Source organism: Metopolophium dirhodum, chromosome 1 (assembly GCF_019925205.1).
Source record: "Metopolophium dirhodum isolate CAU chromosome 1, ASM1992520v1, whole genome shotgun sequence".
Classification (NCBI taxonomy): domain Eukaryota; kingdom Metazoa; phylum Arthropoda; class Insecta; order Hemiptera; family Aphididae; genus Metopolophium; species Metopolophium dirhodum.
The window spans coordinates 105864994-105887741 of NC_083560.1; the positions used below are offsets into that span (position 1 = coordinate 105864994).

Consider the following 22748-nt stretch of genomic DNA (forward strand, 5'->3'; position numbering starts at 1 on the left):
CATACAATCTTAACGTTATTCTGTAGGTTGGTAAGTAGTAAGTACCTACTACCCATACATAAATGTCATTGTTCTTAAATAATAAATTTGTTCAATAATCGTATGGCCAGTGGCGTAGAAAGGAATTTTCATTGTGGGGGGAAGCTATATATTTATAATTTTTTAGGTAAATCACAAGGTAGTATTATATATAAAAAAGTTGGCAAGTTTTCAAGTGGGTAAGTAGGTTAAGTGGCTAAGTGGCTGAATAGTAGGGAGGTGTCTGCTGTCTAGATAAGTAAATCTAGAAATGTATTGACAATTTTACTATAGAAATAAAACTTAAAAAAATTAATATTTCTATTAATAGTTAATTTTAATTTTCTATTTTCAATTTTCATGTATAGAAAATAATAAAATAAAAAAGTTTTGTGAAAATTTCAAGAAGGTACCTACAGTGATTAGTTTTTGAATAGTGAATACAATAAAATAAGAAAATTCCCACGAGATTTTGTTAATTTACGGGTGAATAGGTATAGGTATCCAATGTCTAATAACTTATAAAAAATATTGTTGATTTACGTTCAATTTTTTTTTTAATCTCCACTAAAAACAACTTATGAGAAACCTTGTATAAGATTTTTAAGTTTTTAGCCAAGCAAAAAAATGTTGATAGACAATATTTTTAAAAATTGTATTGTCTATCAAAAATGGTAGTATAAACATTCAGTGAAATTTTTATTTATCTACGGTACGGTTTTCTTAGAGTTATACTAAATACCGCTAAATACCTAACAAAATCGATTTTTTAGAAAACTAGTTTTGCATAAATATCTCCGTTTTCCTAATTTTTTTCTCCTGCATGGCGTTCTTGTGATACAAACCGTCCATTGACTGTAATCAGTGGCGTCATTTAGTGGTGAAGCAGGGTGAGCACCCTTGCATTTAGTAACTTGGTAAGTTACATTACGTATACCTAAGTCATAATTTTTCAATAGGTAGGTATATGGGAAATACAATCCATAGTTTGATAAATTGTATTTATGTGTTTATTGACAAGTTTACTGAATAGATCATGAGTCTCAACATTTCGATATTGAAAAGTTTGCTTCAGTAAAACAATGTAAACGTTCACATAAATGTATTTAAATCATTATTATGGTATTATATATTTAAATTAACAAAACAAAAATTAAATAGGTATAAAATATTTATAATTTAATAATAAATTTAAATTTTCATTTTTTCTTTTTCTTTTTGGCCTCTACATCAACTTGATCGTATGCAGAGTTCTGCGGTGTTAAACGTGTTGAATTACTTTGATCTATAACATACAAATAACAACGATAATCATAAACTAGTAGTCTCGTAAGCAATTTAACAAAATTAATATGGTAATCTAAATATAATAACATCATTAATCTTGAGCTAGACTAATTTTAAGAAATTATTATAGTATTGAAACTAGTCTTTTACCAAAATTATACAAAAATATTAATAAACATAGGACTAGAAAGTAAGATACATTTTGATTTTGTCGGTTTAAATTTAAATAAATAATTCATTTAAATATTTGGAGTAGGTATAGGTTTAGGAGGTATCTAATAGCTTTAACTTTAAACCACAATAATACATTTTTAGTTTCACAACATACCTAATTATCATCAGCAATGTTATAAACAACATGGATTATATGAGTATTAAGTATGGAGGTTCCACTTATAAAATATCACCTCCTAATGACGAATTCAACAACTAATATAGTGTACCTCGGCATTGAGTAAGGCACTATAATATTTCTGTTAGATTTAAACTCAATATGATAACTCACTTATTGCATACCAAACAACAATTTTGATCAAATACACGGTTACGAGGTACTCATAGGTAGGTACTATTGTATTAAGTATATTTTATGATATATATATTGCTATAATAGTAATTTATTTTAATACATATTATTTTAATAATAGGTCTTAAAATTGGCTAAATATTTTTAAAATGTCATTGCGTATAGTATAATATTATTAATATTATGTATAATAATAAAAATAGTTAAAGGTTTCAAGTCCCCACAGTTAATATTTTTTAATTACAAAAATTTAACTAAAATCCTTGTTCTTCGTTTAAATATCTTATCTGGTCCAAATTTGAAACTCTAAATGCTGAAATTTAATATTTTTAGATTTTTGGTTTCATTATGAACTAGAGGGACTTAGAGGGACTTTGTATTAAATGTTCAAGCATATAATATATATAAATTGACAAATTTTGTCAAAATTTAAACAACAAATATTCTTTTAAAAAAAAAAATAGGTATGTCTATGTACGATGTACCTATCTTAAATATTTTTAAATATCTTTAATAACCGCTTATGAGGAGAGGAACTTTGTAAATGATTTTCAACTTTTTTTTATCATTATAAGGTAATAGAAATAAAACAAAAAAAAATCGATAATTGATATCAATAATGTACATATATTTAACTCATAAATAGTAAAAATATTTTGAAAATTATACCATAATCTATTATATAGAAAATGCTAATGTAACCTTTTGATAAAAATTTTAAATAAGTATTAAAAATTAATTGTGTTTGAGTTCCAACTTACAACAAAAAAAGAAAACCGACTTTGTAGAAAACTGATTTTACGTAAAAATTGCGTTTTTTTAAGATTAAATTATTTTGTTGTAGTATATATAAAGTGTATTATATTTTAAATTTCAAGGCAATAAATCTTTTTAAAAAAATGTTTAATGGAAACTATTTTTGATTCGCAATTTTAATTTAAAAAAACCCCCAATGATTAAATAACAATATAAGATAGCAGATTATTATTACGGACTACGCGTATTATAATATTATAATACCTATATATTCTTATTTTATATTCGTATACGAATTTAATTTGGTATTTTATATTATGTGTAGCCATACGAATCTTTTCACCATACGGATATTTTTTGTACGGATATTTTTTGTAGTTATAACTTATACTACCGGCTAACACAGCTATAATATTACAACTTATACAGTTAAAGTGTTGAATCAGTTAGTTTATAACTAGGTAATTTATAAAGTAACTTAAACGTGTACTGTGTAGGTTATGTGTATAATTTATACTTTAAAACTAGTTATCTATTTTACCCCTTCGTTAATGTGTCAAATTGTACAAAATATGTACAATATCGTTATTTTACTGTCCAGCATACCTATTAAAGATAAGACTGACGTCCTTGTTGTTCATGTACGTTTATTGTGTTAAATAATATTATCGTTGTACATGTATTATCTATTATTCTCAGTAATAGTTTTACAGTCACACGCGTCCAGTTGATTCGTTTGTCTCCACGCTATTATTTTAAATATTTATTTATTTAAATATTAATTATAAAATGAAAGAAAAGTTTTATATTAGTGTTAAAAATCATACGGCCGAGAATGTTGTAATGAAATTGTATATAAATAAAATAAATATATTATTATTATAAACAAAAATATATAGGTACCTACTTAAATTATTATACTGTATTAAAAATAATATTAATAATACAGTACATTAAAAATAATAAAATATTATTTTTAATTATTTACAGTATAAATATTATAGTAGTTATGTAGTAGTACCTTAATTATAATATTTTTTAAATAACGTTATTATTGCTGTACCTATATAAAAAATATTAAAATAATAGTATTAATAGATTACTAAAAAAATGTAAATTACGTAATTGTGATATAGTTATGAAATTATTTTTGTAATAATATTATATTATTGTCATTACACATTTTCTATCTGGGAAAATAATACAATTTAAATAAAACGATTTCAAACTTGATTCTTAAAAAAATTAATTTTTAATCATAATATATAATATTATATATTATGCCTAGTGGAATTCATGGGTAGTTTCAAGTATTTTAAAATATATTAAGGCAAAATACACTGATTATAAATTTCAAACACATCACATCATATTATTTTATAACAGAATAAAATATTTAAATATTTGAAAATAATTCGCATTTACATTTATACAAACTCGCCAATAGAACAGACTATAATAATACTCACTGTTGAATACGATGTTCCCTAGTTGGTTTTGCAAATAGATGTTATCTAGATTATTATCTAAATGTGAAGAAACACGTGCAGAAAAATTTGCACCTTATCCACTAGATTGTCATTAGATATAGATTTTGGGATGTCTTCAGTTTTCTGAAAATAAAAAATCGTAATTCATATTTAGGTAATCAAACATAAAACAAATTGTCAATAATTAATATTTTGAATAAAAAATCCCTGGTATAATAAAAAAAAATTCCTAATTTTTCAACAATAATAACTCAAGACATAAGAAAGAGATTTTTTAGATTTGGTTTATCATCATTTACCATAATATTACTATATATAAGTCAAAATGTTTGTAAAATAAAATTATTTTTTTAGTTTATCAATATATGACTGCAATACGCACTACTTAAGTACTATAATAAATACTAAATAAATTATTAATAATCATTTTTTCGGTGACCTTAATGTTATGGTTCTTAATGGTTATTATATTTTTTAATAACTTATTAGAGCGCGGATTTATATGCATTAAAAACCAACCAAATATTCACTAAATAAATCTTAAATATGCATAAATATATGCACTAAAATTTTAAAATATGCACAAAAAATAAAATTATGCATAATAAAATTAGCAAAAAAATTATCGAACCCTACTATATAAATACTCATCTACTTTTTTTTTTTATAGTCTTTAAAATCTTTATCTTATTATGTATTTTATTACCCCGATTATTGATCTAAGGTCATATTTGGGAAAACCGTTTATCCCTACAAGTATACCTATATTAATATATTAATTTATTTTGTTATTAATCGAAACTATAAAAATATGATATTTGTTTCTTATATTATAATAGACGGTACTATATATTTTAAAAATGTCTAAAAAAACATCAAAATATGCACTAAAAGATGAAATATACTACTAAAATTGTAAAATAAGCCCTTAAAATAGAAAAATGTCAAAATATGCGCTAAAAAGTTTCATTTTTTAAATCGTCATGTCATGAAACAAATTGTGTGCTCACTTAGCATATCAAACGATCAACCAGAATAAATATGCAAATGCATACAAATCCGTGCTCTACTTATTACTTAATACCTACTTAGGTATTAGTTAATACATAAAATATATCATTGTTATAACTGTCTAAAAATTATTAATCTAATTTGGTAGATAATTAAAATTTGTAATGATTACTTATTTAGGTATCATAAGTAATAAGTAGGTAATAACTTATAAGTTGGGCTCGGATTTTAAAGCATAATATTATGCTCTTTTTTTATATGTACGATATAGAAATCTAATTTTTATCCATAAATTGGTTTCATGTCATTCTGATTCCAAATAAACCAATTTGTTTTTGCATATTTTGGGTTTTATTATGTAAAAGTGTTTTTTTTTTTTCATTGCTTTTTTGCAATTATTCCAGATCTGACATTTTAATACGTTTATTATGCTATAATGCTATATGGTAATGAAAACAATTTAAATTGAGTAAAGAAATGTAAAAACCGTTCGTTTTTTATGTATTAGAACATATTGTCTTCAATCAGTTTCACAAATACAAATCGTGCAAAATACATGGTATATTATTGTTAATTTTAGATTATAAGCGGAGCGATGAATGTATTAATTTATAATGATGTATGTTTTTTAATTTTTTTATTTGTTTTTGTCATCACCTTTTAGAACAGTAAAAATGATTAAATTTTCTCCAATAGTATCTTTTCTGATAGGAAAGTGAATCTAGTTGGTACTTTTTTTTTTTTTTGGGGGGGGGGTGTCAAAAGTAAATACCCAATAGTTTACACAAGTGCAGGGAAAAACCAGGCACGTATCAGGGACCTAGCCTGGGGGGGGGGGGGCAATTCATTTGTTTTAGGAATACCTGTCCTAAACCAAATCTATCTCAGTGTAAATCATTATCACGATTTAATTATCACGATACTATCTTAAATCGTAAATACGTAATATTATTATACACATTTATTAAGTAAGTGGATGTCGCTCTGCTGTACAGTAGGTTTCAAGTGGGTCAATGTATAATGAATTGTATTAAACTTGAATTCAATGATATAGTATCATTGTATAAGAAAAACGATTCTGAGCGGAGATGGTTTTTCAGTCTTGATATTTTATATTATTATTATTTATTATAGCTTGTAAGTTGAATTGATATTATAATATTATAATAATTTTTTATTCGTTTCTATGGTGACAAACAAAGCATTATAAATTAAAATTGTTAGCGGTTTTTAGTAATTTGTCGGTGGATTTAAATAATTATTGAGAAAATCGAAAAATTACCTATCTAACGTATCATCTTAATCCAATTTGCTAAAAAATAAGAAACAATATTATGTTAAAATAGAAGCACTGCTTCTGGTAGAAATTTTGTATACAGAATAAAAAAAATAAATAAATAAACACCAAACCACTAGCTTCCTCGCTCCGCTCAGAATCTAAAATAGTAGATCATACAATTTTTAAGAATCTTAAAGTTATAAGTGACATACTAAGATGGTCTTATACTCCCCGTCACACAGTGGTTAGTAATACTAAGATGGACTGTAAACGGGATTATGTGCTTGGGAAAAACAAAATAAAAATTAAGGGAAAACGGGCATTTTTACTCAAAATCGATTTTTGGCGTACCTAACTCCAAAACAAATAACCGTATATTCATGAAATTTTCACCGGTTGCTTATATTAGCATTTTCTATACACGATAAAATTTTCAAAATATTTTGATTTGTTTTGAACTGTTAACGGACATTTTAGTTTCAAAATTTTTAGTTTTTTTTTTTCTATGAATGTCAATAAAATTCCTAATATTGTAGCCATATTTAAATTGGTAATTTAGGTTCTCTATTAATACCTAAAATAGGTGGTTAGTAAAATAGTTAATGATTAACAATAAATAAATAATACAATTTTCTGGAAAAATATGCGCATAATGTTTTGAGATATTGTAGAAACATGGTTGAAACATCCCGAAGCTTTTTGTGGCTTATAAATTGCAATTCTTTTAACGGCTACAAAATAATATATAGGTAATAATATAAACTGCATTACCATTTATCATCCAATTCATACTGACAGCATTTTAGACTTTTCGTTTTTAAAGATATAATATATAAGGTATTAAATAATATACAGGTGATTTTTTAAGCTAGATTTCCTTGATTTTTTTGTTATTTACTCAAATTCTTATTTTTACAATTTTTAATTATCCGTTAAGACCATACTATTATTAAATTTCCAACATTTTTTGTACCAACTGCTTAATTAAGGAATGTCTTGTGACAATACAAACATCTAATTTTTAAATAAAAACTCCATTTTTGCAAATTATTTAGCGGAAATTCTAATGAGTAAAGTTTTTGAGTTATTAAAATGTTTATGCTAAGGATAATAATCCTTAAAAATGGTTTTATAAAAATATAAACTATATGTAATATTAGCTAGATGTAGATAAAAATAATTATGTAGTATTTATTGGTATCATTCTTACAGATTATTTATATTGTTAGATCAGTAGTAATAACCAACATTTTAAAATCATCTAAGCCTCCATATATGTATCTACTTAACCCATTATGATATGAATTGGACACTATAAAGTAGGTATATAATTTGTATACTAAGAGCCGTATTATATTCTTGAGCATCGACTATATGAATACAGCCCTAAGTTATATATAACTTAAGAACTACTTAATCGAATTTTGATTCGATTTAATTTAGACACATCAAATTTTAAAAAAAAAGTTTGCATTGTCAAAGGATCATCCTTAAGTGGTATAAAAGAATCTAAAATATTCGAAAATATGGTCTTCAATTTCAAATGTATATTTAAAAATTCCAAAAATCAGAATTTGAATACATGCATAATTTAAGCGTACAAACAGAGTGAGCATGCTTAAAAAATCATGCTATATAATATAGTATAATAATATTATAGTGTAGGTATACTCAGTACTCCTTAGGTTAGGTTAGGTTAACTTACGCAGTGTATCGTCAAACACAACTGTTAATTCAATACAATTTGTAGTAGTTGAATCCAATCCACTAATGTCAATTATGAAACATTTTCTGACGCTTGACAGTTGATTGTTGACTAAACTATAATAAATTATATAATTATACCGTAAATTATTATAGCCAAGAGAACGTGATCGTAAAGTTGATACATTTTCTTGGTATAAGTGCTAAAATATAGGTACTGCTAATGTACTAATAATGTAATCAATCAAAAAATTAAAACTCGACAAATCTTCATTATTGTGCGATTCTTACGAATTAATGTGGTAGGTACATAATATTATTTTAACGTTTTATTATTGTTGTGTCGAAAAAAAAACATAAGAAACCACTATATTGTATCTACGCAAAGTTCTTTACCATTTGTGTGATACCTAAATGTGATTATTCGATAAAAAGTTGTAATAAATTACTCCCGATTGCAATCTGGAAGTTTGTTTATAAGCTTAAATGCATATAACGTCCTCTGCTTATTCAATCCCCACCGTTTTTATGGAGTTCTTTGGAGTTCTTATGCAAAAGTCTAAGGCTATGTGTGCCTATGTCCGTAGTATAAGTAAAGTAACATAAACACATAACCAGCTCAACGCTACCGCCATGCATGCATACATTATAATATGATATTATCTATATCAAAAACGAACTTCACACGTCATAGTAATTTAATATTTTGTTTTTTTTTGTCTAAAAGTATTATTAATGGCATAATTCCCAATTAGTTATCGAAACCTATATAGTTATCCGATAACATTTCTAAAAACATATTTAAGAAGACGTTTACTTGAAATCAACTTTCTAACATTTGTTAGTTAATTATTAAGATCAATATATTATCGATATTTAAAAATTTAAAAATTTAATTTTGAAGTATTTAAGCGTCAAAAAAGTGAAAAAGTAATTTTTAATAAACTTTATATCAAATTTAAACATGTTTTCAGAATTGTTTCACTAGGACAGTCGGAACAATTGGCAGATGGGTACATTTTTGTAGAAAACACAGGTGATATTGAATTCCTTAAACATCAGTACCTACCTATATATTATTACAAATTACAATGTTAGATGTACTTTATATATTTAAATGATATGCGGGCCGCGTACTTTGTCATGTCTAGATCTGCCTTGTTTTCCTTTTTCAAAGCAGATTCAGAAAAATATGAATAGAAATCGTATTTTTTTTCCAATTCCTCCATAAGCAATTTATTTTTAGTCAAATGCTCCAATTTCACTTTATAATACGATTCCACATAACCCATCATTTTATCTTCGCTCATGTTCAATTCGTCACGAAACCTGTAACGTATAATATTATTTTGTTAATTAGAACGAGTAACGACAATAATTATCATTTATTATATTTTTATATGTGAGATGTATCTTTATTATTATTATTATTATTATTATTATTACTATCATGATTATTAGAAATTATTTTGTGGTAGTCGGTAGGTATATGTTCTTTGTTGTGTTTTTTAGGGTATTAAAATCTCAGGTCTTATTATAAATTGTGTATTTTACAAAAACAATAATTATTAACAATATATAAATAGTTTTAATTTATTCTGTGTTTATATTAAGAAGATATACGTTTTAATCAGTTAAAAATGATATCAGAAGTCGTAATAGTAGTAAGTTATTATCAGTTTTATCTTTTAACTGTGATAATTGTTTACAGTTATTTAAAAAAAAGGCTCTGCTGAGATATACCCCCATTCCCTCACCACAATCATAATTATGCCACTGGACAAAATGTTACTATAGTTTTCAATAATTACACAAGTGGGTGTAAAATGGAGATGTACGCTACATTGGAGTCGTGTACCTACCACCTATAGTACCTACAACAGCTACAAACTACTTCAAAACAGTATAGGTATCAGTGAAGATGTAAAAGTTCTTTTAAAATGGGTTATCGAACATGAACATTCACTGCTTGAAAATTTAATGAAAGAACCGATTTATAATATTCTGAACCTACGTTTAGAAAATTCAAAATTGCTATTAGAGCTGAAATAGGTACCCATTATAGGTACCTAGATTTTTTTAAATATATTTTGTAATAATATAGGTTAGGTATGTCTACTCAAGTACTTACTGGGGTACCTACGTAGGTTAGGTTATAGTAGTTAGATAATAATATGATAATATGTAAGTGCGAATATTTCATATTTCATACTTAATATTAAAATTGTCTACATTTTACTGAATGATCCATTAGGTGATATGCTTACTTAGCAAATTTTTTCTGTATTTCTTCTTTTATTTCACACTTCTGCGTTCTCAACGTATTTATATTTAACGCTAAGCATGATTTTACTTAATTCGTAAAATTTGATTTTCACTGTTAAAAAAAATATATAGGTATATATTATTCGTAAAAAATTCAAACAATATAGCAAAAAATATTGTCGAAGTACATACTATAGAGTTTTAAAAAAAAACTAAATATATTGAATTATAAACATTTTAACCAACCCATAAGTTAACTTTATTTTTAATTAAATTTGAACGGATCTCCTCCATAACTTTGCTTATAGTTTTACAACGGTGAGTTCTACGACTCACTAATTGGCACAGTGCACAATGCGGTTATTGTATTTAGTATAATATGCCTCAATGTATTTCTGTATTTCTGTTTAGCCAAGAGGTATTGAAATAATGTCAATAAATCAATTAATCATCAAATGTAATTATTATAACTGCGTGTTAAAATGTTACCTAATTAAGTACCCCCTCCACTACTGGCTATTGTTTTCCATGAATTGCACACGTACCCTCAGTATACAATAGGTAAGTACAAGCTGGGTATATAATATATATATTATAAAACTTATGATTACTTCATCAAATTGTTCACAAAATAATGTATAATTTAAGTCTTTTTGAAATGTCAGTTACCACTCCACAATCGCATACGAATTGACCTATATAAACAATAAAAAACATGATAAACAAACTTGTACTACCGTTATAAAGTAAATCAAATATAAGTAATTCTATGCATTTTTTGAACTCGAATACAATTAATTGCAATGAAGTATTCTAAATATTATATTTTTTATTCATACAAAAATGCATCCTTCAGTCTTTGATATTATTCATATAATAAGACATAGGTTGTAGGTATAACTATATATTATTATTTGTAACAAAAAAAAAGTTTGTATTCGAAACCATTCCTTCAAAATGTGTTTTTAATATTTTACACGCAAATTAAATAGATCATGACGATCAACTGATGTATTCAAAAAGTTATTTATAGACATAATTCCATAAATAAGAGTTATACTTTTTTATAGAATTATATTATAAGTATCTACTTAATAAAATATGTTCTTTAATGACATAATTATTATCCGTAATAAGTAGGTTGTAGGTATGTCCTATGTACTGCAGGTATATTTAGAATATATGATTGATAATATTATATAGAATACTATTCAAAATAAACTGCACCCAATATAACAAAAAGGTGGAAAAGTGGGAATATCGCTCTGCTTTACAGTACCTACCTAGTTGTCGGCCATGTGATTGTAATGATCGTAAGAACTAAGTAATCAAACTAAATAATATAAAAAATAAATGCTAATATAAACATTTGGTGAAAATTTCAAGAGTTTATTTGTTTTTGTATTGTAAAATATCAATTGATAAATTGAAAAAAATCGATTGATGGGAATTCGTTAATTTACCATTAAAAAGGTATACTATCGTAAAACTGTTAAATTCAAATACTCATAAAAAATTAATATTACTTTCCGGTAACGTGTTAATTAAGGTTAAGGTTACCTACACTTGTTATCTGTAGGGAATCATCTATCAAATTTTTAAATGTTAGCTACCTTTCACCTATGAAAAGAAAATTTTTTATAAATTTCTAACTTAAAAATAATTAACAAATTTTCGGAATTTTTTCAACATTTTAATTTCATATAATCTATACTCCGTCAGCTTACATTAGTGCTATATGAGTTAAAACTATTGCAATTAGGTACATAATATTAAAATTGTTGACCAAACTTTACATATTATAATTTATAATCATTGATATTGTATATATGATGAATATTATCTTATGTCTTTAATGATTAAAATTTAAAACTATGTATATAATATTATAGATAAGCCGATAAGCAGAATATTAAGAACACCTTACCTGGTTTGTCAAAACCCAAATCAATACATTTGTTGCATACGCCATGGAGGAAATTCAATAATTTTGAAGTAGTGTCCAAAAGCTTTGTGCAAGTCACATATATGTTCAATTTCCAAAGTTGTTTGGCACTCACGGTGAGCTTGCTTTTATTTCTGGCAGACTCCATTACGAAGGTACTCTGTAATAAAAAAATTGTATGTTTATTCATTATTGTAATACATTTTGTAGGTACCTGCTAGCATATCATTATTTAATAATATTTATTACAAAAACTACGTGAACAAGGTGGGCATCGTTGTCGGCATTTATCGTAATTTATGAATAATATAGATTATATAGACAATAGAGTTTGGTATTATAATGGTATTAAAGCTATACCAATGTAAAATTATGTACAAAATAAATTTAGGTAGGTATCTTATAATTTTTCTTTATAAAAATATTTACATATTCTCTTTTTCACGAACGCCGTTCTTAAATATATATTAAGTTGCAATTATAAAGTTCTCGGCACAGTCATCTCGATCATCACTATATTCTTTCAGCATTATTCATTATTTAGATTACAGTCCGCAGTATTGGCCGTTCGGCACGCGGCACGCCCCGCCCTTTTCTCCAGTACCACTACTCACTTCTAACTAATATAATAGTTAATAAATAATAATAATACTAGTCGGTTAGGTTAGGTTAGGAGACTACGATATAGGCCAGATGTGAAGAAGATGCGTATCTACTGCGCAAAACTAGTACAACTGTGATGATACCTATCTAATTTGTCATGGTACTAACAATATAATTTAATTTAATATTGTTTTTTAATTTATTATAAATTATCTTATATACAGGATAATTATAATCATCACATGCACCTAATATTAATAGCAAAGCTGGGTACTAACTTAACTAGTTAGTTTTAATTCAAATTAACTTTGCAACTTAACTAGTTGAATTGAAAGTGTAGAATAATCTAATCTAACTCGTTAAAAATAATAAATAACTAGTTATTATTATAGTTTTTTTTTTAATTTATTGAATTTTTAAATTCTTCATTTTGTTGAACTTTCTATATTCTATAATGACTGATATTCCAAGAAATTAAGATATTAGTATATTACCTACCTATTTGAAACATTTGATTAAATTATCAGTTAACAATTGTTCAATTAAATTTTAAATTTATAATCAATAATTCAAGTTAGTTACCTGCCTACCTACTTAATAATTAATTTATGTAATACATTGCATTTGAAAAAAATGTTTTTTACATTTATATTTTAAACTAAAAAAAAACCTAACTTCAAACATCTACTTTAAAACTAACTTAAGTTACTCTACTCTAACTTAAGTTACTATTTTCACCAAACTAACTTCTAACTAAATGTTGGTACTATTTAAGTAATTTAACTTTAACTAGTTGAAAAAGTGACTTGCCCAGCTTTGATTAGTAGGCAGTTAATAATTAATTCTTATTTACAATAAGGATGAATAAAGATGAATAAGTATGATAAACAACAAAAAAGTAATGCAAATATGTGAGTGGGAATATATAGAACATTTTTACTATACATTTAGTGAAAACCTTAATAATATGTATTTAATATTAATAATTTTATATATTATTAGTTTTATACCATATTTGTAAAATGTAAATTTTAAATTTTAAATTTCAATAAATATAAATTGTATGAACATTTAAATAAATTTGTATAATGCATCACATGAGACCAAAATGTTCTGCTATAAGAGCATTTCTCAGACCACAATTATTATGTTCTGGCTGTATAGCATCTTCTATATCCACTAATTCATTGGTTAATAAATCTGTGATATTTTCAACCTCATCTGGTGGTTGTGGGTCATTTGCCAAGCGAGCAATGTTGTGAAGTATGGCACAGGACTGAATAACTGCCATTGATGTTTCCATTTTCAAACGGAGTCCAAAAAATAAGACAGGGAATCTTCGTTTCCAGACTCCAAATGTCCGTTCCACCACATTACGAGTCCTAATCTGAGATTCATTGTACAATCTTTCAGCCTTGGTTGCTGGATTTGCTATAGGCGTTAGTAAGTAATGGGATAATGCATAGCCTGCGTCTCCCAAAATCACACAATCTTTAAACTCGTGGAGTTCCATTCTTGCCCTGAGCCTGCTATTTGCAAAAACATTGCTGTCATGTGCTGAGCCGGGCCAACGTGCCACTACATCCAAGAACTCCAAATTTGCATTAACCAAAGCTTGTAAATTTAGGGAAAAATACCCCTTTCTATTTCTATATTGTTCCCCATATTCTCTCGATGGAGATTGTAATTTGATGTGGGTACAATCTATTGCACCTATTACTTTTGGGAAACGGGCTAATCCATAAAACTTCACTTTCAGCTCCATTATCTCTGCTGTTGTTTTAGGCATTTTTATATATCTACAAAAACAAATTATAATTAATATACATATCAAATAATTCTTAAAAATCATCAAAGATCAAGAAAACCCCATTGAATTCTTTTCTCCTCTCCAATTTTCCAAAATACAGGTAGGTTCTACTATCTTATATTGAATGTATTGATATTACAATGTGTGTTTTTTTTGTTTCATCACCTTTTAGGACAGTAAAAAAAAGTGCTTAAATTTTCTTCAATGATATTTTTATTAATAGGAAAGTGAAACTAGTTTAGGGGGTCAAAAGCGCCGTGAAAAAACAACAAAAGGAAAATTAAGGAAAAACGTAAATATTTACTCAAAATAGATTTTTGACTAAATTGATTTTGGTTTTTAGTGTAACTTTACAACAAATTACCGTAGACATATGACATTTTGACTGAATGTTTAAATTAGCATTTTATATAGGCTGCTGATATATTGTTACAATAGCAGTTAAAAAATATTAAAAATAAATGGTCACAATTTTTTTTTATAAGCATTCAAAGTTCGATTTTTGACAAAATTTAAAATTTAATAATTATTTTGCAGTTGAAACTTTATAAAATGTTTAACTTTTATAGCTAAGGATTGAAAATTTAAAACAAGATTCCACGTAAATAGGTTATATTATATAAATTCCTTTATTCACAATATTATCATCAAATATACTACCCAAGTAGTATCATAGGTTGGCAGACCGTCTTCGTTCAAACTTTTTGTCTTCGTTCAACAATAGTTAAACCTAAAAACTATTTCAAAAACATTGAATTTCATTTTTTTAAAAAATTCAAAATATACAATGGATGTAACTTATTATGATAAACAAGTTAATCTCCGAGGTTTGTAACCCTATACTTCACTGTTTTTGAGTAAAACAACTCGTAAAAGTTTTTCAAAATGTTTTGATTTTAAATTACGTTTTCTCGAGAACCCATTAGTTAAACAAATATTTTTTACTGGTCACTTGATCTCCTCAGTATTTTGTTATAGACACAGTTTTTAATTTTTATAAAATATAAAAATTGAAGATTTTTGGTTTTCAAAAATAGTCAAACCAAAAAATTTGTTTCAAAAAAATTGAATTTCGTTTTTTTTTTCAATTCAAAATATACGATGGACGTAACACATTATGATAATAACGTATAAACATTATGATGTAGCTTAATTTTTATCATAATAAAAAGTAATCATAATAAGTTACATCCATCGTATAGTTTGAATTTTTTTATCTCCGATGTCTGTAGCCCAGTACCTCAGTATATAATATATACTGAGGTACTGGGCTACTGGATATTATCTCACTGTTTTACATATTGAGTAACGATATTGTACACTCATTGTGTAACGTGCAGTCAATCTACGAAATGGGTTATTTAATTATTATAGGTACAGTTATTTACTTATCACTTTTTGTAGCTAATGCATAACTGACTTGCTTTACAATTTGTCCAGCATCTGCAACGCTAACACCACTAAAGTCACCGGCTGTAATGAGAAAATTCCCCGTAGCAAAAAACCTCAATGTTAGTAACAATTGCGTCATTGGAGAGATGGCATTATTTCTGAAACATTGGTTTTAAACACGATTACAAAATGTTACTTTAATTTATTTTAATAGTATGTCAAATTACCTGTTGGTGGGATATTTTATCTGATCTTGTAATTCTTCCAGGATTATTTTAACTGTTTGTTTCTTCAAACAAAATTGTTTCTGAAACTCTACTTCGTCTAATAACTCGAAGTAATTTTTGCGTTCTCTAAAAATTTTCTCTTTCCGAATTGCAACGTTAAATTCTGCCATTTCATTTTCAAAGTCGGAAGTATCACTTTCTTGGTCGATTAAACCGTAGTTATGAAAGACTCTATTCATAATTGTTAATTGTAACAAAAAAAATAACAAAAATGTATACACTATACTACGTGAAAACTCCAACGTCGAATTTAAAACAAAAATCAAAAATCAATAATAAAATGATGATAAAGAGTATTATTGATAACACAAACCGACAGATTTTAGATAACCGGAAGATAACCGGTCGAATTCGGCCGGTTAAAAATCTGACCGTAAAACATCCGGTAACCGGAGACTTTTTGCATAACCGACGTATGTAAGAACCAACTGTCCGTTAAATTTCAGTATAACCTCCGGTTAGCGCTAACCGACACTTAACCGGACATTGTAAGAACGGGCCCTAACCTAACCTAACCTAACCTAAGTCGGTACCATCCTATTCGACCTACTTTAACGATTAGTTAGCTATCAGATAGCTATCTCATAGGGTATATGAGTTTATCAGTGGCTTCATTTGGGGGCTGCAGAATTTCCCCCTCCCCCATTTGACAATTTCGAAAAATACTGAGAATTTTCAATTTTGATCTCCGGAATGCAATAACTTGATTCACTTTCCTATATTAGAAAAGATGCGTAAGTATACTTACTATAGTAAATCGGAGCATTTTTACTACCCTAAAAGTTGACGACAGGCAGAAAAAAAACACACACATCATTGTATAAAACCAATATATTTATTGATACACTTAGAACCTAAAATGTCAAATGTCTATAAATAGCTCAAAAAAATGTTCATGAAAAAATATTGAATTTATATAACGTAATAAATTAACATGTACCTATATACAGTGAGATACTGAGATCAATAGTTAATATTTATAAATTTAAATATAACAACTTTATACGTTTGCGCACCGTTTTGACAGTATTCCATATAGAAACATACAATTTGTAGTTTAATCTATAAAGTTTTAATAGTTTTATACAATAATGATTTTTATGTAGGTAAGGTTTATAAATTATAAGACATAAATTAAATTAATAAGAATAAATTAATAATATATTTAAATTATGCTAAACTTTTATGCAAGTTCATGAGTTCTTTACCAAATATTTTTCTGTGATTGGTTGGTATACATGGTAAGCTTTTGGTATAAGAGAACAATTATTTTTAGTTCTATACTCTATTTCCCGTAAGTTGACCCACTTTTTTTTTGCGCACGCTGCAAGAGTATGATGGTGAAAACGTTGTGACAATATAGCTCACTGCTGTAGTTCTACTGTTTCACGTCGCGAAACACCACGGTGTATACGTAGTGAACTATAATATTGTCACAACATATTCAATACATCATGCGCAAAAAAAAGTGGGTCAACTTAAGGGGAATAGATTATAGCTTTACCTTAAATAAAAACAAAAAAAACAGAAATTAACTAAATATCTAGGTTTTTGTTAGTGGCGTGTATCATCATAAATCATAATTATGCAAAGAAATGCAAAAAAGCAAAAATAATTTTAAAAAAATTGGGAATAAGCATATTTAAAAAAAAAAAAAAAACACTTTCAAATTTCATAATTTGTGAATAGCACTCTGCTACATGTTGTGTCAATAACCATAAAAATAAGAAAATGATATAAGTGATAAGTTCCGATCCCTGCTAATAAATAATAATCATATTTTATGACTAACACAATATTATATTATATAGATACTTACACGCGAGTGTTTAAATCACCTAATCCATCTTCGTATTGGTATTCTTATAATTGGATGCACAGTAGCGTAATTTTAGTTTTTAATAGAGGAGCAACATTTTTGACCAGCCAAACATAGGTAACTTATAAAAGAACAGGTGACCGGTCGATTCGCTCGCAAGAACATATTAATAATAATATTATGTTTCATTTCATTTCATAAAACACACACATAGGTAGGTACTTACCAACTTTCATGCACGTCCACGCATATATGCGTCTATATTATATTCCAACTATTAATTAGTAATTACCAATTTATCGCATTATGACAATAATTGGTTAGAACCAAGTGAACCAACATAATAAAATATTTTCCTATAAATAAAGGTTTGTTTTTGCGCTATGATATAATAGAAAACCGGACACCGACACATCGGGCTGCTTTTTAAAATCAGACAGTGACAAATGCCACCTTGCCTCCATCCCACCTTGCCACCTTCAAAATGACGCCAATTGGGCATATTGGCACGTAAATTGTCTAATCAAACAAGACAAATGTTATAAATTAATATTTTTTTTCTTGTTTTTTTTTAAGACCCATGCCTATATGTAATTTTTCGTTTTTGTTTTCAAAAAGGGGCAAATTCTTTTTTCATTTTTCATAAATTTGAGTAAGATTTTTGAAAAATGTTGTTTTATATAAGCTGGGGAGCTTACAAAATTAATGTGGCTTTTCTTTGAGAACATTTTTCCATTTTATCAAAATATAATGAATCTTTTTTTCTTTTATTGATGAATCTTTCCGTTTAATCGATATAATTTAAGAACGATTTTTGAATATAGGAACTACAACAATTATTATACAGAACGACGGGACGTATATCAAATATATATATATATATATGATATATACTATTATTGATTATAAATACTTAGTATAGTATATAAACATGTTGCCACAGGTTATACAATGTAATATAATATAATGTCATAATGTCATATAATATAATTGATCGGATATAATAATTTTTATTTAAAACTTTGAAATTTGAAAACTATATTTTAACCCGGGTTTGTTTATCCGAAGTTAATAGACTCAAAAACTACTAAACCGATTTTAATAAAAAGTTATACCAATAGATTCCTTAAAACTTAGATGGTGTTTATAGTTTATTTTTTCAATCCTTATACGGCTATATGTATGTAAAAGGGTCGTATATCTCAAACGTGACTTTTCTTTTAACTCACGAAAATATAATACTTTATTATTTATTTATAGTTAGTTGCTAATATTACTATTATAATTAGTAGAAATATGGTATATACAATTTTTTACATATAAATTCAAAAAAAAAATCCTTGACACGGCTAGGATAGCTAGTACGTAATAACTATCTATAATAGTCATCGCCCGATTTTGCAATGTTGATACTAGTATATAGGTACTAGTAAGTTGTAGTAGGTAACAACAAATTTCTATTAAGGAATTTGGATAGCTTATCATTAATCTTTGTACTCGGCCGATGCCTTGGTCCACAGCAATAATAAGCTACAATAATTACAGTGAGTTCTATGTGATCACTGGTTTATAGAATCAACCATTTATTGGAATCAAAAAGGACGAAACCCAAACCAAATATCTCATATGTGACAAATGTTAAATTGACCTTTTAATTTTTATTAGAATCACTAGCTATATAATAATAATAATAATAATAATAATAATTGAATCACTTATGTAAACATTTTTTTTATTATTCTTATGGCTTTTCAAACTGATTATATTAGAAAACCAATTACTGGTAGGTACCTATAGGTATTACTGTATTAGCTATTATAGGTGATACAATTTTATTTTTTATACTTATAACTTATAAGTGCATTGATATTTTATAATAATACAGGGTGTTACTTAGAATAACTTTTGTTCTAATCAATATTTTTTAATTTTTTTTTTTATATATAATTTATGGCCACTTGCATTACACGTGTAATAAAAAAAAATTATTTAAATTTTTTAATATTGAAAATAAAAATTTTTAATTTGTATAAATTTTTTTGAATAAATTCAAAATAGCCAATTTATGAATCTGTTTATAAGAACAATTTGGATGGTAAAAACATTTATCTAAGTTAAGTAGCTTATTTTTTAGAATGTTTTAAAATAACAAATTTTTTTGATTAAATTAATTTGAAACGCAATAAGTTTTTTAAAATATTTTTTTTGGAAACTTGCTAACATCATGGGTATATTTATTAAACTATTTACTAATCATTAGTTTTATCAATTTTTGTCATACGTTTAAGTAGTATCAATTTTTTTTTGTCAGTTCTTTCTGTTACATCCTATATTACGACTATAATATACATTATATAAATATAAAGGTTTACATTAACGAACGCAGAGAAAAAAATAAGATTTTGCGTGATTATTAAAATTCGGGTGTGGCACAGGAATAACTGAATTTGTAAGCTGGGATGCGAGCCTTACAAATAGATTAGAGACCAATAAATGCTTCATGCATCTGGTTAGTCGCCGTTTGAGTGGGTGTGGATAAGATAAGGACTACTCCTATATTAACTAAAAAATAGGCCGTTGTTCGGACTGTGGCTGAGACAGCCTGCATGCATTATGTGCACTCAATCTAGCAAAGAGTTTTATCATTCATTTTAATTGTTATTTAATTGATAAGTACCTTTGAAACAGAATGTCCTAAATATCAAAATGTTCATTCTCGCGTTATAGATACTGGTGACTTATTTATTATTATGTTCTATTATCTATATTATAATATTAACTATATTATTATATTATATTATCTATATAATTATATTATATTATCTATATAACTATATATATAATAATTAATATGGTTGTGAAGGCATAAGCGCAAAGGGGGGGGGGGGCTTAGCCCTCCAAAACTTGTAATAACCTCCTCAAAATAAATTATTCAATTCTTTCCTAAAATATTAACAAATCTTTGAAAATTAAACTGTATTTCTTATTTTCTTGTTTTGGAAAAAAAGGTAATTATTTAATTTTTTAATTTTTATTTAAACTTTATTTTTATATTGCCTATGATAAAATATGTGGTAAACATTATAATCTGTATGCTTGTATTCGTTTTAAGGAAACAATTTATGTCGGTATGATATAAATTATTTTGTATTTGGTAAGATTATTACACATAATTTTACAGTATACCTATGCACTATATGAACTATAACATTGAGATAGGTAATAGCGGAATAAAAATCCCCTGAAAAAAATCCCCAACCCTAGGAAAAATAACCCCCAGACAACAATATTATACTGACAACCACATGGCATTTTTAAAACGTAATTAGTGTAATTATTACATTATTAATATTTAATTATAAATAAATTGTTATACTTATATAATATAGGTATACTTTTCATTAAAAAAATTAATATATAATAAATAATATTCAAAAATTAACAATAATATTGTTTTGTTTTATATCACGATTTGAAAAAACATATGTTAATAGTTCTTTTAAACGATTACTTATTAGGTATATTATTATAATATATTACTTATTACTTATATCGATCATTCAAAATATTTTTATTTTATAATCTTTTAAATATTGTATCTACCTATATTAAGTAAAACTTGTAAAATCTATGTACTTCTAATAATAATTGTTATTATTTACATATCGTTAAAATATTATTAGGAAACGTAATACTTTATTTCGGGGATATATTATAATATATAATATGAATGTATTAAGCAAAATATATCATTGTTAATGTTTGAAAATTATAATATAAATATAAAAAAATAAGGTAAATTAAATACTTGAGTAAATAAATAATTAATTTTTTTATATTTTTAAGTGAACATATATATGAGGGTGTGGGGGCATCGCCACCACGGGTTACTTTTCATGTAATGTCAGGTGGGGGCTACAGCCCCCAAACATTTCAGCCCTAGTTGCGTCACTGTGTGAATGACATCGTGGGATAGCGCGGTTGATAATACAGACGCGTGCGCCGCCGTCGTTTGTTTAAAAACATAATATTGTGATTGTCGTAGTTACGATAACATTTAATTTTAACTGCGCCAGAACTGGTCACATAGGCAGTTACATTATTTTTCAATAAGTATTAAAATTAAAATTTTTACAAACTTAGTCATCTTTGGATGGATCTGCGTGTATTCAATATTGATTGTACCTATATGTGTCTGTATTTTTTTGTATAATATTAAAACTATATGCTCACTTAATCGCCTAACCTAACCAAAATCACATATTTATCGTGTTTTTTGCTCATCCGATAGACGATAGTTAAACACAAATACTTTTACTATTGTGTTAGTGCGCTACTAGATTTAGTGTGAAGTTGGTCGTCACAGCCTGCAGATCATTTTATGGCTGTCAGAAAGGCAATAATTAGTTTGCACACTTTTGAATATTCCCTTTCAAGACCACACACAATTTTATATAATAGTAATTACTCGTGTGCACTATAATATTGGTACTACGTGTTTAAACGATATACGATATATCTCATTATCTTCTTATTGATAAATATTATATTTTACT

At 26.3% G+C, this 22748-nt stretch overlaps 1 protein-coding gene and 1 pseudogene across 1 annotated transcript; both read right to left on the reverse strand.

Annotated features, from left to right (window-relative positions):
• Positions 1-1093: 1093 nt before the first annotated feature.
• LOC132951150 (uncharacterized) lies at positions 1094-12429 on the reverse strand (annotated as a pseudogene).
• A 1548-nt stretch (positions 12430-13977) lies between these two features.
• Positions 13978-16552, reverse strand: LOC132949234 (putative nuclease HARBI1). The gene is made up of 3 exons (XM_061020015.1): positions 16314-16552; positions 16083-16244; positions 13978-14683 (listed from the first exon to the last, which is right to left on the reverse strand). Exons 1-3 carry the CDS (start codon positions 16550-16552, stop codon positions 13978-13980), a joined length of 1107 nt encoding a protein of 368 aa, XP_060875998.1.
• Between the last annotated feature and the right edge of the window lie 6196 nt (positions 16553-22748).